The sequence below is a fragment of the Eptatretus burgeri genome, chromosome 2, assembly GCF_056783735.1.
Source record: "Eptatretus burgeri isolate ZD-2024b chromosome 2, Ebu_testis_v1, whole genome shotgun sequence".
NCBI lineage: Eukaryota > Metazoa > Chordata > Myxini > Myxiniformes > Myxinidae > Eptatretus > Eptatretus burgeri.
Window position 1 is genome coordinate 148995263 of NC_140962.1, and position 14861 is coordinate 149010123.

The following is a 14861-nucleotide window of genomic DNA, read 5'->3' on the forward strand; positions in this document are numbered from 1 at the left end:
CAGTGTTAAAAATATAAAACAAGATTGAAATGAAGGAGTTCCTCGATCATATATTGACATCTGTAGACGGACAGAGCGAACCATTTGCTTAACCCCACTTTGCGCTTCATGTGTGGGGCAATAACCAAAGGCTTTTCCCTCCTCTGAACTCCCACTTATTCATTCCCTCTTTCTTTCTGCATGTGCTTGTCGATATATAAAGGGATGTTCTGTGTTTATTCTCCGAATCTACTTTTCTGATAGTTCTCTCCTCTCCCGTGCCCATCTTTACAGCATCCTCCACCACTTACTACATTTTCTTTGCCATTCCCATTTCCATTTTTTCCCATTCCTCATTTTCCTCACCAACCTTCCTCAACCCCAAAAACCCCAAATTTCCACAACATGTAAATAAACACAGCAATGCTGTGTGATGGACCTTTATTAACCCACTTTTCCATCCTGTCCAATATGTTTGTGATTGTGTGATGGACCTCAGATGACAGAAACTAGAGTGAGACTAACAAGTGCTTTCAGCCACGAGTCATTTTCCTTTCACAACTTGCTGAGATCCTTTCTTGTACATTTCACCACAGCTACCCCACATCCTACCCCAGCAGTCACACCCCTCCGATAATCACTCCAGATCCTTGTCCCCCTCCTGCCATAATACTCTCCTACTCTCCCACTCCTACAAACTGATGTCTCCCCCACTATCTTCCCTACCTAATACTCTGAACACCAATCTCTTCACCTCATCCCTCCCTCATTTTGGGGATCTCAAACATCAAAGGACGTTTTGTTCTTTACATTGGTAATCCCCGTGCAAGAGCAAGGCAGAACTGATGGTGGGACACTCAAGGGAATGAATTAACAGGAAAATAGGAGAGGGAGGAAGGGAGAAAATGTTCGGGACTGAGAAGATGTTCAAGATGTCCAGGACTAAATTGATCAAATTGTAAATGGATCTTCCTCTCCATTTGCTCCCTCTACTTTACCATTATATATTCAGTGCAAGAACATTCATGATATCTCTTCCCTTAAGAAACTTCCCATAATTATAACATGGTTCTATAGAACATATAAGGGTCATAATTATTAGATTAGAAAGCCGAGTCCAGGGCCAACTCCCTGTGTTTGTTGCTTTCCTTGTGTTCTTCATCGCATCTTTCAATCATGTCATTCATCATTGACTTATTCTTTCGCCCAAGACACCTCATTCTCTTCAATCCTCACTGACCCACTATTTCCACACTGTCCATAACTTTTGTTTTCCTGTTTCCTTTGTTCTCAATGTTTGAGCTCCAGAATCCAGACTTCTGAATAAAAATACAAATAAATATAAAACTACACTCAATTTATTTTATATTACTTTTATATCATTATTAACCTCCACCATCTTCGAAGATAGATGGAGGTTACTGTTTTCACCCCTTTCTGTTTGTTTGTTTGTTTGTTTGTGAACAGTATTACAGAAAAACTTCTTGACGGATTTCGACAAAACTTGGTGGGGGGGGTTAGGTATGGTCCAAGAATCATGCCATTAAATTTTGGACTTGGTCCCCCCCCCCCACCCCCCAAAAAAAATGTTAGATAATTTTTTTTTTTTTTTTTTTTTGCATTTCTGCATGTTTTAAGTGATTTCCAACCCCCCCACAAAAAAATTGTTACCCCCCCCCAAAAAAATAGAGAATTTTTTTTTGCATTTCTGCATGTTTTAAGTGATTTCCAACCCCCCCCAAAAAAAATTGTTACCCCCCAAAAAAAATTTAGAGAAAAAATTTTTTTTTGCATTTCTACATGTTTTAAGTGATTTCCAACCCCCGCCCAAATTGTTACCCCCCAAAAATTTTTTTTTTGCATTTGTACATGTTTTAAGTGATTTCCAACCCCCCCCCCAAAAAAAAATTGTTCGAGAAAAAAAATTGTTGGAGAAAAGATTTTTTTTTTTGTATTTCTACATGTTTTAAGTAATTTCCAACCCCCCCCAAAAAATAATTGTTAGAGAAAAAAAAATTTGCAACTTTTTTTTCAACAAAATTTCGATTTCTACATGTTTTAAGTGATTTCCAACCCCACCCCCCCAAAAAAAAAATGGAGAAAAGAACTATAACTCAGCACTGTTGACATCATATTTAATGAATAACATATAAGGTTCACTTGAGTGACCCAGCAGTATTGGCAGCGGAGATTTTGCACTCTCCTGAGTGCTCCCCCTCGAGTTTACCACTCTTTTACAAATAATTTGTTTTGGTGTGTAGAAAATGTATTGTTTTAACAATATTCTCTCCTCCAAAGAATTGTTAAACTTATTTTTTTTCTTTTTATTTTCAGGCTCGAGACCATGTCAGACTTTAAATTTGTGAAGACGATACCGATCACAGTTCTGGACTTCTCGCAGGAGGAGAAGAATTTGGACGTGCTCATCAAGCTCAATAAAAACTTCCTGGAGAGGATACAGAGTGAGTGATGTAAACTGGACGTTTTATAAAGAAAACAATAAGGGACCACAAAATGTGACACAAATATGGAAGGGAAACAGGAAGAGAAAAGTCTAGAAGAGGAAAAAATGGCAGTTGTTTTTTTATGTATCCCAAATCATGGCTCGGGAAGAGTGAATCTGCAGAGGACAAAAAGCCAACATGGTTTCAGTGGGGCAACAGGTGCACACAACAGTTAGAAGTAACCAATAAACAGGAAAAAACTAAATATGAGAGGGTAAGAAATATCCTCACCTGAAACCATGAAGCCTGGGAGATGTAGGGTTCACAAGGGCAGAAATATTTGCAGGTAGTTGTAATAATCGAGCCAGCACACAAGATCAGAGCAACAGCTTTAATAATTAAATAATCCCAGAAGGGAATGACATAGAGTTCTGGTATTACCAGATCTACAATATCTATTAGCAACACCCACAACATCCTTCCCCTCCAATGTACATATGAATCACCATTTAAATGGATATAACCCCAGAAGCATGAAAACTACAACAAACAAAAAACAAAATCATCAGCATATTAATTAGCAATGGGAATCAATCATCAATCATCACAGTTTTTGAAACGCTCTGGACGTCTTGTGATGCGAGAGGAGAGTCAGGAGTGTGGTGAAGTACAGTGCATTGGAGTGTGCTGCTGTGTTTCTGGTGGGAAAGACTCTGGTATCAAAATGGTCTCCTGTTGTTGAAACTCCTTCAGCGGTGTACCATCGGGCAAAGGACCATCATCCATGTGCGGAGATGCCCCTCTGGAGTGGTGATGAAGTAGGAATGTGGTGTTTAATGATTAGTCGTAATAACCGCTGGTTCCCACGTCTTGTTATGCTGTCCACAAACGCTGTCCCCTGGTAATAATGCCATTATCTCTTTAGCACGCTAGTCATATAAATGTTTAGCACATTGCTGTTGCTGCACCAACAAATGCCGAACATCAACTGGAGCTTGTGGTTCCAGAGCCCGGTCACTACACTGCAGTTAATCTCTGAGCCTCCTGCTCATCAGCAGCTCCGCTGTAGAGTATGGAAGACCTGCCAGTGGTGTGTTCCAGTCGGATAGTAACATCAAATGGGTATCGTGGCCACCCTCGGCGGCTTTTCTGAGCCCTTACTTGATAGTCTGCACTGCATGCTCAGATTGTCCATTAGATTGAGGATATGTAGGGCTGGAGGTCGTAACCTTGAAACACCATTTCTGGGCAAATTTCCTGAGCTCAGGACTGACAAATGGCGTGTTGTCCATCAATAATTCCTTGGCTATGCCATGTCTGGCGAATACGGACTTCAGAGCTTAATTGACGTGCTTTGCAGTGAGCCCACAAATGCTTATGACCTCAGGATACTTGTAGAAATAATCCACAATCAGGAGGAAATGCTTTCCAGTGAAGTAGAAAATGTCCACTCCCACTTTCTGCTATGGCCCCAGGGGAAGATCATGTGACAAAATGGCTCTTTAATGTTATCTGGTCTGAACTTGGCGTACATTGAGCACTTGGCAACCAGACGTTGTATATCTGAGTTGATACTTGGCCAAAAGATTACTTGGCATGCCCTGGCATTACATTTCTCCTGCCCAAAATGGCCTTCGTGTATTTGCCGCAGAATGTCAGACCGGTGTGTGGCAGGAAATACCAAACGCTCAACAACAAAAACCATGTCAATTGCCATCTGCAGCTCATTCCTGAGATGCCAGAAAGGGCTGATGGACATGGGAAGGTTGTTGGTCTAGTGCATTGGCCAGCCAATCAGAATGTAACTGGCCAGTAATTGTAAATCGTTTTCATCCACAGTGGCACCACGCAACAGGTCCAGCTTGCTCTGGCTGACTTGCAAATGGGTCATTAGCTGATGCACCCTCAACTGCATGTCCTCAAAAAGGGTCATACATCGAGACTGAGCTGCTCGGTGCCCTTGACAAAGTGTCTGGAATGTACAGCAGCTTCCCAGGAATGTATTTTACAAACATGTCATAACGCATAAGTCGAAGTAGCATCAACTGAAGCCTTGGTGATGCTCTGTACAGTGGTTTCTTGACAATTGTCACTAGAGGTTGATGGTCGGTCTGCCCCTTAGTTTTGTGTCCGTAGACATAGTGGTGAAACTTCTCTAAGGCGAATATCACCCCTAACATCTCTTTCTCAATTTAGGCATAGTTTCCTTATGCAGCAGACAGTGAATGAGAAGCATATGTGACTGGCTGGCCATCCTGCTGCAGACAGGCTCCCAAACCGGTTGATGCGTCAGCTTGCACAACAGATGGTCTTGATGGGTCAAAGAATTTGAGCACTGGCACAGACGATATGGCTTGTTTTAGCTTACTGAATGCTGCTGCCTGCTCTGGCTGCCATTGCCAATGTGAATCTTTCTTGAGCAAATGCCGAAGCGGGGTTGTGATTACCGACTTGTCAGGAATGAAACGCGATAAGTCGTTGATCACACCCAGCACACACTGTAACTCAGCCTTGCTTGCGGGCTTTGGCATGTCCGCGATTGCTTGGACCTTTTCCCGATCTGCCTTTAAGCTGTCAGCATAGACAACGTGTCCCATAAACCCGACCTCTGATACCTTCCATTGGATCTTCTGGTGGTTAAACTTCACTCCACTAGCTCTGGCCCAGTCAAGGAGTTTCTTCACACACTCATCGTGCTGAGCTTCATCAGTTCCCGCGATGATCATATTGTCAGCGATAAAGTGTACACCTTCAATATCTCCAAAAGTACACTCATTCCTATTCTGCAGAACCTCACTTGCGGAACAAAGGCCAAATAGCATTCGTTTAAAACAGTAACACCCGAATGGGGAATTGAAAGTACACTTCAAAGCACTGTCCGAATCACGCACCACCGAATCAGCCTCTCATCCTTCCGTGGTCGGTGAATTGATTACCAGTGTAGCAGCCAAAAGGCTGCACACGAAGGGAAGGGGTATCAACGGATTGAATAAATCTGATATTGGTGTGACGTTGGCATGATGGGCTGAATGGCCTCTTATTGCACCTTAATTCCTTGTAAATTCCTTGTAAATTATGATGCAGTAATGAGAACCGCACGTGAAAGAGGAAGATGAAGCATTATAAGAGATTGTTTTTTTTATTACTGTTATTATTTTTTGACAGAGATTGCATCAGATTAGATGAAGGAAAGGTTGAAGAAAAGATCCTGAGGTTAATGGTGAATTTGAATCGGAAAACACAGAGGGTGGAAACAGATCACATGGTGATGGGAGAACCACGTGGTTATGGGAGGTATATCGGTAAAAGTGAATTAATTTATTATTATTATTATTATTATTATTATTATTATTATTATTATTATTATTTTAATAAGGATTGCATAAGATTCGGAAAAGGAAAGGTTGAAGTAAAATCGTGGAGGTGTATGGTGAATTTGGAACTGTAAATGCAGAGTGAAGCTGATGGATCAATGAAAAGTAACAGGAAGTGGGTAGAGAGAGACGTGGTTACAGGTGGTGTATAGTTAGGAAGGATGCAAGGAAAATTATTATTTTTGATGGCTTTTTGAAGATTAGATAAGATTGGAGAATGGAAGGTTGGAGGATGAAATCGTGAAGGTAATAGCGAGAGTGGGTCAGCTCAAATAGAAGAAAGATGGTGTGCAGGCAGAAGTTTGAAGAAGAAGAGGAAGAGGAAGAAGAAGGATCAGGAATCGTGGGTATGCAGGGAGAAAGGTAGTTTTTTTTTCTTTTTCTTTTTTTCTTTTGAATTTAAGTCGAGAAACAGAGTGTTTAGTTGGGAGGGAATAGATGGGGGGGGGGGCATTGGGAAAAGTGGGGAAAATAGGAATTGAAGGTAATAGGGAGAGAATGCAAATAAAAACAATTGTACACCTAGAGGGGAAGGAAGGCTAGGCCTCAAGGAACCCGGTAAGGCAAGGTCGACAAAACTTACAAAATAGCACAATTTTTGAAACAAAACCAAACTAGGAACACACACTAAGTATGTGGGTGAGGAAATAAACAGTTAAAACATGACATATAATGACCGGAAACTTAACATTGAGAAAGTCGGCAGAGACCCCTGAGAGAACCAGCCATCTCTTCAAACCCAGAACCGGAAGCTTGACTGTGTGACAACTCCACCACAGTCAGTTGAGTCATCATTAAAACCACCCCCCCCCCAACTAGCCCTCAGCTAATTAGCATTATGGGTCCGCCGGTATTTTGGTGATTAATCTCCTCCTAATCTTTATTCATGACGGTTCATTTCTGCTTTCTCATTATTCTTGATGCTCCATGGTTCCACCAATCAAGTAATCCCATCTTTTCTTTCTCTCAACCAATCGACGTTGAGGACATTACGTTGTGACTTTATAAATGAGAGTTTGGTGCTTCTTCTTCATCCGCTTGCGGGTTTTATCCTGAGGGGTGCAAGTCGAAAAGCTTTGATAATGTCTATTTTATTGAAAGACATGTTTAAATTTTGTTGTACTAATTGAATGTTTGATCTCGTTGTATTTTCTCCTTCTACCTTCAGTTTTTATTTTCTCCACTATCCCTCCACCACTCCTTTAATTTCCTCCCAACTTTACCCTCTGTTTCATGTCTTGAATTACAATTTTTTTTTGAAAGCAAGAATCCCTTTTTCACCTTTACCTCCGATATCCACATGACTTCCTCTATGGACTCTTCCTCTTCCTTCTTTTTCTTCCCTTTCCACATTTCCAATCCAACTTTGATCGTGAAGGTATTCACCAATCACCCTCACGACATTTTTCTTCAAATTCTACCCTTACTCTGCCCCCCTCTTCCCTAATCTTCAAAAAAAAAAAAAGAAGAGAAAAACTGTCTCTAAAAATGTTTTGGCTTCCTCTCTCTGCTGTGCTCTTCTTCTTCAAAAACTTGATTTCAATTTGACCTTTCTTTCATCCAGAGGCAAAAAGTTCCACCTGTTACAAAGCTTCCTTCCTCCATTCTCTAAATTCTTCTGCACTCCACCCATCTTCCAATAAATTTAAATGGATCTTTGACCTACAAATTTTTTAAATCCCATTTTGCAATGCATGTTTATCTTCCATGATTAATCATTCGTTTTTTTTTCAATGTCAGTGCAAATTCTTCCCTCCTTAATTCTACCTCCTCCTAATTCCTTCCCTGCTATACCCCCTCCTTACTCCTCCTATCTCCCCATCCCACCTCATCTCTTTGCATCTCTTCACTGCCCTCTGCCTTAATACGAAGAGGACAAAAAGTGACGGTGGCGGTTCTTTTCATGGTCTCTGCCAACTTTCTCAAATATAAGTTTTCCGGTCGTTTTTGTCACGTTTTTACTGTTATTTTGTTTTCTCTGTGTTTACTGTGTTTTGAAGTTCAGTCCCCTCTCCATTGCAAAACAACCACCTTCCCTGTTATACCCCCTTGTAACTCCTCCCATCTTCCCCCACCATCTTACCTCTTCTATTCGCATATCTCCACTGCCCTCTGCCTTCCCAACAGTTTCCCCTCTGGTATCCCAAACTGTGTGCCTGGTATTGGCTTAGTGGTTAGGGTGGCGGCTTGGGAACCTAGGGTCCTGAGTTCAAGCCCCATTGGGCTGCTGAATTAATACCCCAGGAGGTTGATTCAGCCTGTCATCCTTCTGAGGTCGGCAAAATGAGTACCAGTGTACTGGTAAGGGGGACACTGCATCAGTGGCATAGCCACGTCCCAACCAATGATGCAACCAGCAGCCACAGGCTGCACGCAATAGAGAGAGAGATCCCAAACTGTATGGTTTTCAAACATTTATGGGCTCCATTCCAATCTAACAATTGTCTCACACTCTCATTCAGTGCACTCCTCAATATCTCAAACACACTCTCTCTCATTCCTCTCAACATAACTCTCCCTCTTCACACCCCCTCAAATCTTTTTCCTCCCCCCAACCACTCCCATCTTTACCTCACCACGACCCAGTCTCATCCTTCCCCTCTCCCCACCTATCCCTTCTCCCTGCCCCCCCATGACTGTGCCTGCTCTCATCGTCTCCTGTCCCACTCAAAGCTTCCCTCTCAATCCTCCCTCTCAATTCAGCTGCCTCCTCCCTCTTCCAAGCAAACTTCACTCTCTCCCCCCCCAAGCTTCCCCTTCACCTTTCTCAAAAGTACCCTTCACACCTTTGTCCCTCAATTCTCCCCCCTCTCACCCTTCTCCCCTTCAAATCTCCCCTCGCCACTCCCCTTCAAATCTCTCCCCTCACGCCTCCCCTTCAAATCTTCCCCCTCAGCCCTCTCCTTCAAGTCTCCCACTTCACCCCTCCACTTCAAATTCCCCCCTCAACCTCCTCCCCTTTAAATCTTTCCCCTCACCCCCCACCCCCACTTCTCAAAGCTGCCAACCCTCTTCCCTCCCCTCAATTTTTGATCCTCCCCCTGACCGCTCACATCTCCACAATACCTCTAACCAGTCTCAACCTTCCCCTCTCCCCGCCCCTCCCTTCTTCTTCCTCCTCCATGGCCGTGCCTGTGCTCACCGTCTCCCCCCCCCGCCTTTCCAAAACAACTGCCTCTCTCTCTTCAAAGCAAACTTCTCTCTCTTCCCCCTCCAAGCTTCCTCTCACCATTCTCAAACGCTCCACCCACACCTTTCTCCCTCAATTCTTCCCCCTCACCTCACCCTTCCAAATTTCTCAAAGCTGCCCGCCTCACATCCACAAAGCTGCCTCCTTCCTTCTCTCTCTTCCATCTCATTCCTCCACCTCCTCCAATCTCCCACTTCCATTTGCCCCCTCTCTTGTTACTCCCCACTGCATTTCATCCCTCACCACCTAGCCCTTTGTCCTCTGTCCCATCCGAACCTCTCCCCTAGCTTTTCTGCAATCTTCTACACACTGTCAACAACTCTCACTACCTCCACCTCTCCTCCCTCATCCTACCCTCCCCCTCCCATCCCCTGCACCCAAAGCCTCCTCCCCTCCCACTTTCTTAACAATGTGGACCTCAAGCATCGGGGGCCTTCGCTCAAACATGACTGATCTCTCTATACAAGTTGCCACTGACAAACCAGACATAGTCTGCTTAACAGAAATTTTCCTCCTTCAAGACATCTCTGACTCCTTAGTTTCTCTCCCTGGATACTCCCTCCTCCGGGATGACAGACCTGAGCCTCGTCCTGGTGACGGAATTGCTCTCTTTGTCAAAAACTCTATTCCTCATTCTCCATGCACTGCCCTCACTCCTCACACCCCCAGGAATAGCTTCCCCTCAGCTCCCACCTCTTGTTTATACTGTATGTGTGTTGTACCATCCTCAAAACAGTGATGTCTCCATTTACATCTCGCTCGCAGAAAACATGCACCAACTTCTATCCACTCATCCAAATTCTCTCTTCCTCATATGTGGTGACTTAAATTGTCATCATGCCAGTTGGCTGGGTCTGGGTACCTCTCACCTGCCATGGCACTTCAGCAAAGGATTTCTGTGACTCGTCGTGGAACCTACACAATCTGTCAACTTCCTGACCCGGATCTCAGCAAACGGTACTCCATCTCTTCTGGATTTGATCTTTACCAATTTCCCAGAAAATGTCTATTGTTCTTTTCTGCTCCAATTGGTTCATCTGACCATCTGCTCTTTAAAGCAGTCACCTCTCTGTTATTGGAGAACCACCTCAGCAACAACGAGTCTGGCTTTTCAATCAGGCCAACTGGCAGGGTCTTCAAGCAGCCATCAAACTTCTACACTGGTCTCGCATTACTACTGTCACTGACATCAACTCATCCTGGGAAATTTTTCAAAGAAATTTGCTCATGCATCAATTTTTTTCCCCATCTCGTCTTCAGTTATCCTACCCTTCATCCCGCCCATGGTACACTGAAGCTTGTGGTTAGACTGTTGGACTGAAACAACTTGACTTGACCTCGTGGAAGGCAAATCCTACTGAAGGTAATCTCAGTTCCTTCTACAAAGATTGGAACAAGTGTGTGTCTACCCTCAGGAGAGCCAGCAAGCAACATCACTCTCATCTCAACTCTGAACTCACAATCCTGTCTCCCTCCTCCAAATCCTGGTAGTGTCTGGTAAAGTCTGTTTCTGGTGAATGTTCTATCCACTCATCCAAATTCCCTCTTCCTCATATGTGGTGACCCCTCTCTTACCTCAAATGGTTGCACAGCTGACACTGCACGCGAAAAGGCTGAACGCCTCAACTCTGTGATTCCTTCTTAATCTTGTGTTCCAACCGCATCGCTTTCTGTACCCACCTCACCCAGTCACACCCAACTATTCCAAGACTCTGTGTCCTTTTCTCCTGACAAGGTCGAGAGCTTGCTGTCAAACCTTGACTCAGATCCAGACGGCATCAGCCCTCATGTTCTAAAAACCTGCTCTGTTGCTCTTGCTCACCCTCTCTCTCTGTTCTATTCACCCTCTGATTTACTCAAGGTCATTTACCATCTGCTTGGAAATATGCAAACATTACTGCTCTGCATAAAAAGGTGCAAAAACTGATCTCTGTAACTAAAGACCAATCAGCATGCTTCCATTCATCACCACAGTCATGGAATCCATCACTGCTTCTGACATTAAATCCTTCCTCTTCTCCAATGGCTTGATTTCTGACAATCAATTTCGTTTCTGACCAGGTCACTCCACCCTGGACATGCTGCTTCTGCTTTCCCAACAATGGATGGATGTCCTAAATTCCAAACATGAGATCAGAGCCATCTCTGTAGACATACCGCGAGCTTTCGATATGGTCTGGCACCCTGCCCTGCTCACCAAACTCTCCTCTTATGGTGTCCAAGGTAAACTTCACTCATGGCTCGTGGACTTCCTCTCCTGTCGCAGTCAACACGTGTCTCTTAATGGAATTCTCTCATCTCCTCTTCCTGTCTATGCTGGAGTTCCTCAAGGCAGTGTTCTATCATCCCTCTGATCAGTAGGCGCAGCCCCTTCACTCGCTGCAGACCTCAATGAGATCACAATCTGTTCAAACACTTGGAACATGTCTTTCAATCCTGACAAATCTCACACTCTCACAGTGTCTCTCCGAAAGGACCATCTGGAATCCCCCCCCCTCCCATCTACTTTCTCAGCAATCCCCTTGAAGAAGTCTTTCATTCAAGATTTTGGGCCTCACTATCTGCCACGATCTTTCCTGGCAAAGCCACATCTCCAACCTGGCCTCCAAAACTAGTTGCCGACTGGGCATCGTATGTTGTGCAGAGTCCTTCCTTGGCACACCTGAGCTTCTAACCACTTACAAAGCTTTCATCCACAGCCTGATCGAGTACTGCTCTCCCCTCACGGCCGGTGCTCCTGCCTCTCACTTTTCTCAGCTTCATGCTTTGGAAACCAAGGCATTTAGTTGCATTGGGATCTCCTATGATGAAGCTGAGTCGTTGGATCTCTCACTCTCTCATCAGAGGCAAGTCAGTGGTCTTTCTATCTTCTACCATCTCCTCCCACACTCTCTTCAATCCCACTCCTCACTCCAGATGTTCAAAACAGCTGTTCACCACAATCTCATGTCTTTACCCATCCAAAATCTTGATCTTTCCTATCTCCGTTAATCCAGCCGAAACCACTCCCTTCAATTTCCCTGTTTTCCTTCATGAAAGGCTCTACCTCTCTTCCACCTCTCTTGTCTCCTGCCTTCTCATGTCATGTGTGTTAGCTCTTACACAAGCTTCAACGAAGTATACAAAAAACTATACATATACATGAAGTCCCTGGAAGGAAAATTTGGATTGAATCATCTCCGGAAAGCAGTTCCACAAAGTGGATAAAGGAGTGGATATTTGCAGTAAGTACAGATTTTGGGAGTTTCACTGGAATAGCTTACTGTAAGAACGAGTTCATCCTTGATAAACTGGGGATGGTCGGAAGTCAAAGAGAGCAGAGGGATCAAGACTTGAGAAATGGAAAACAACAGATGGTCCACCAACTTCTGCCATGTGAGAGCAGCAGGTCGTTGTTAAGCATTGGGGACTGTGAGCCTGGTGGCACTTTGTAGCTGTCTGGTGAATGGGCTCACCAAGCTGCTTCGTCTAAGGCATCAACGGGGGCCATGTGGTCACCTTCTTCCTGTTTGGTGCAGCGCTGTACAAAGAGTTGGTGGCAATGGCGCATGTGGGCTCTCTTGCTTCATGGAGGTCTGGCTACGTGGAGAACAACCTTCATCCTTGGTTCGTTGTTAACAGTGGGTGGTTTCCTCCATCTCTTGCTGGAGAGCTTTTCTCTTTGCTAGTGTTGCTTTACTGAGGCTGTGAAGAGGTCAAGGAGGCAGTGCTTAGCATGGAATTTGCGTGGCTTGAGTTAGGCCGATGACTGCTGCTCGACGAGTTTCACGAGTTGCTTGGGCAGTAGTGACATTGGCAGGCCACCTCCCCTGTTCCTTTTTCAACATAGGCACTGCACAGTGCAATGCTGCTTTCAAAACCAGTTTTATTATGAAATGGAATTTATATTTTGTATTACCTCCTAGTTTTTAGGATTGTGATCAGCTCCTTTAAAATAGGTGCAGTGCTGCATAAGTGCACTTTGTGAAAACCATCCTTGAAAATGATCATCATGGGGCCATCAGCCCTACAAAGATCACTACTGATGATGATGATGATTGATGGTGAGAGGCCATGGCAAATGAAAGGGTCCAGTTTTGGAGTGAAGAAGAGGCTGCTGCTATGCTTCTCTACAATGCTGATTGATGCTGTGTTCGATGGTGATCAATGAAGCCTCCATCTCCAAAACTGTGACAACGTCGTCTTATTACAGTGTATAAGGGTGAAGGTTCAGTCACGCCAAACTTCAAGTATTTACTTCACTTTTAATGAAATGATGATTTAAACGATCATTTCAAAAAAAATAGCGGAACACTGTGTGGAGTGTCGTGTTCTATGAACTCCAGTTTTTCAAGGAATGATTTTGAATGATGGAGGATGCACCATCTGCAGCTGGAGTTGGAGGCTGTTTTGATTTGTTTTTGAGATTTGGCCCACCTAACATCTCGTTTAATTTAGTCCTTTCCTATTGGTTGGAATTCCAGCATGGATTCAGGAAATGAAAGTGTTGTGATTGGAAAAATCGGTGGTGAAGCAAAAGAGGAACTAAAATATGTTCTACTCCAGAAATATAAGTTTCCAGGAAATAATACCCATGATTCCTTGTATTACACTTATTACCTCTGCCACCGAAGATGGATGGAGGTTTTTCACCTCTGTCTGTCTGTCTGTCTATCCCTCTGTTTGTTTGTCTGTGAGCAGGATATCTCAAAAGGTTGTGGACATATTTGGCAAAAAAATGTAATGGACAGGTTGGGTGTACGACGCGGATGAATTAATTCGATTTTGGTTCAGGTCCGAATCCAGATCCAGCCTCTCGGTGGAATACAAAACATACTGTTCAGCCTTGCAGAGGTACGCACTCTTCCGAGTGCCGTTATAGTTTATAATATCAAACATCCAATTATAAATCATTAATTTTGTTTTGATAAAGGAGCATTATGAACCAGAAAGACAAGACTAACAGTATGTAAATACTTTTTCATGCAGTTTCATAACGTGAAGTGCACGTGAAAAATTCTGCGATGTCGGGGGGACTGGTCAGCAAGGGAGAGAAATCATCTTTTGTGCTGAGAATAAACACTTTCCAGGTCAATGGTGTCATGAGTTGAGATTGTGAAGAATCAGGACATGAACTTGATGTTTGTACAAAACTTAACAGCCAAATCAATGGTACTGTTCATTCATTCACCGTTTTATTCTTCACATGAACTTGAATTCTAAAGGTTTGTAAAAGTGGAGGATCTTTTTGTAAAAGTTGTCAAAATGAATATTCCCCAGTGAAGTGTTCAGGACCATCACAAATGATGCAGAGACTTTTGGTTAATCTTTCCAGTTGTTGTATATGAAGCACACACGCTGATTACACACTGATGCATCACGTGGAAACATGTTTGATGAATGAGTTGTTCTCACTTAAATTTTCAAAGAATTTATCAAGCGTTGTGATATGAGCATTATCGAAGACTGGGCAAAATAATTCAGTCATTTTCATTTTGGATCGACCAACCATTGCGTCAATCCAGGGAGAGTTTAAAAAATAATGATTTGGTAAAGAGAGTTTTTAAATGTATATATTTTTTTTCACAGGTGCACTGTCCTATCACACAGCTATCAACAAATTAATTTCACTAAGAACGATCTCGCATCAAGATAAATCATTCACATGCTCCGCTGATTTGAATCATTCACATGTACCTTGAATCGTTCACATGTTCCTCAAATCATATGTTGTTCAATTCAGTTGTTTTACGTTTTCTCCTGGATATAAAGTTAAGAGGAACTTGAGATCGACCCCTGGTTCCAGTTAAGAAATAAAGTTTCAGGGCTATCTGATGAAGATAACTAATGAGTGATCACTTGATTTCAGTACGAACGAGGGTAGTGTAAACAATG

General features: G+C 43.4%; 3 protein-coding genes across 4 annotated transcripts in view; 2 read left to right on the forward strand and 1 right to left on the reverse strand.

The window, feature by feature from the left end:
- Positions 1-14861, reverse strand: part of LOC147033509 (E3 ubiquitin-protein ligase TRIM7-like) — a 1095521-nt gene that overhangs the window by 297843 nt on the left and 782817 nt on the right. The gene's annotated exons all lie outside the window — the stretch shown is intronic.
- Positions 1-14861, forward strand: part of LOC147033515 (E3 ubiquitin/ISG15 ligase TRIM25-like) — a 52690-nt gene that overhangs the window by 33604 nt on the left and 4225 nt on the right. For both annotated transcript variants that reach the window (XM_085855500.1, XM_085855505.1), the window contains one exon: positions 2314-2441. In XM_085855500.1, coding sequence (XP_085711626.1) covers positions 2314-2441 — 128 coding nt within the window. The remainder of the gene's footprint in view (positions 1-2313; positions 2442-14861) is intronic.
- LOC147033516 (uncharacterized) lies at positions 6876-14138 on the forward strand. Its single transcript, XM_085855908.1, has 2 exons — positions 6876-13820; positions 13956-14138. Exon 1 carries the CDS (start codon positions 8430-8432, stop codon positions 9438-9440), a length of 1011 nt encoding a protein of 336 aa, XP_085712034.1. The 5' UTR covers positions 6876-8429; the 3' UTR covers positions 9441-13820; positions 13956-14138.

Bases quoted from the DNA above. Each gene is read 5' to 3' on its own strand.
- LOC147033516 (XM_085855908.1), top strand. From the start codon at position 8,430: ATGACTGTGCCTGCTCTCATCGTCTCCTGTCCCACTCAAAGCTTCCCT.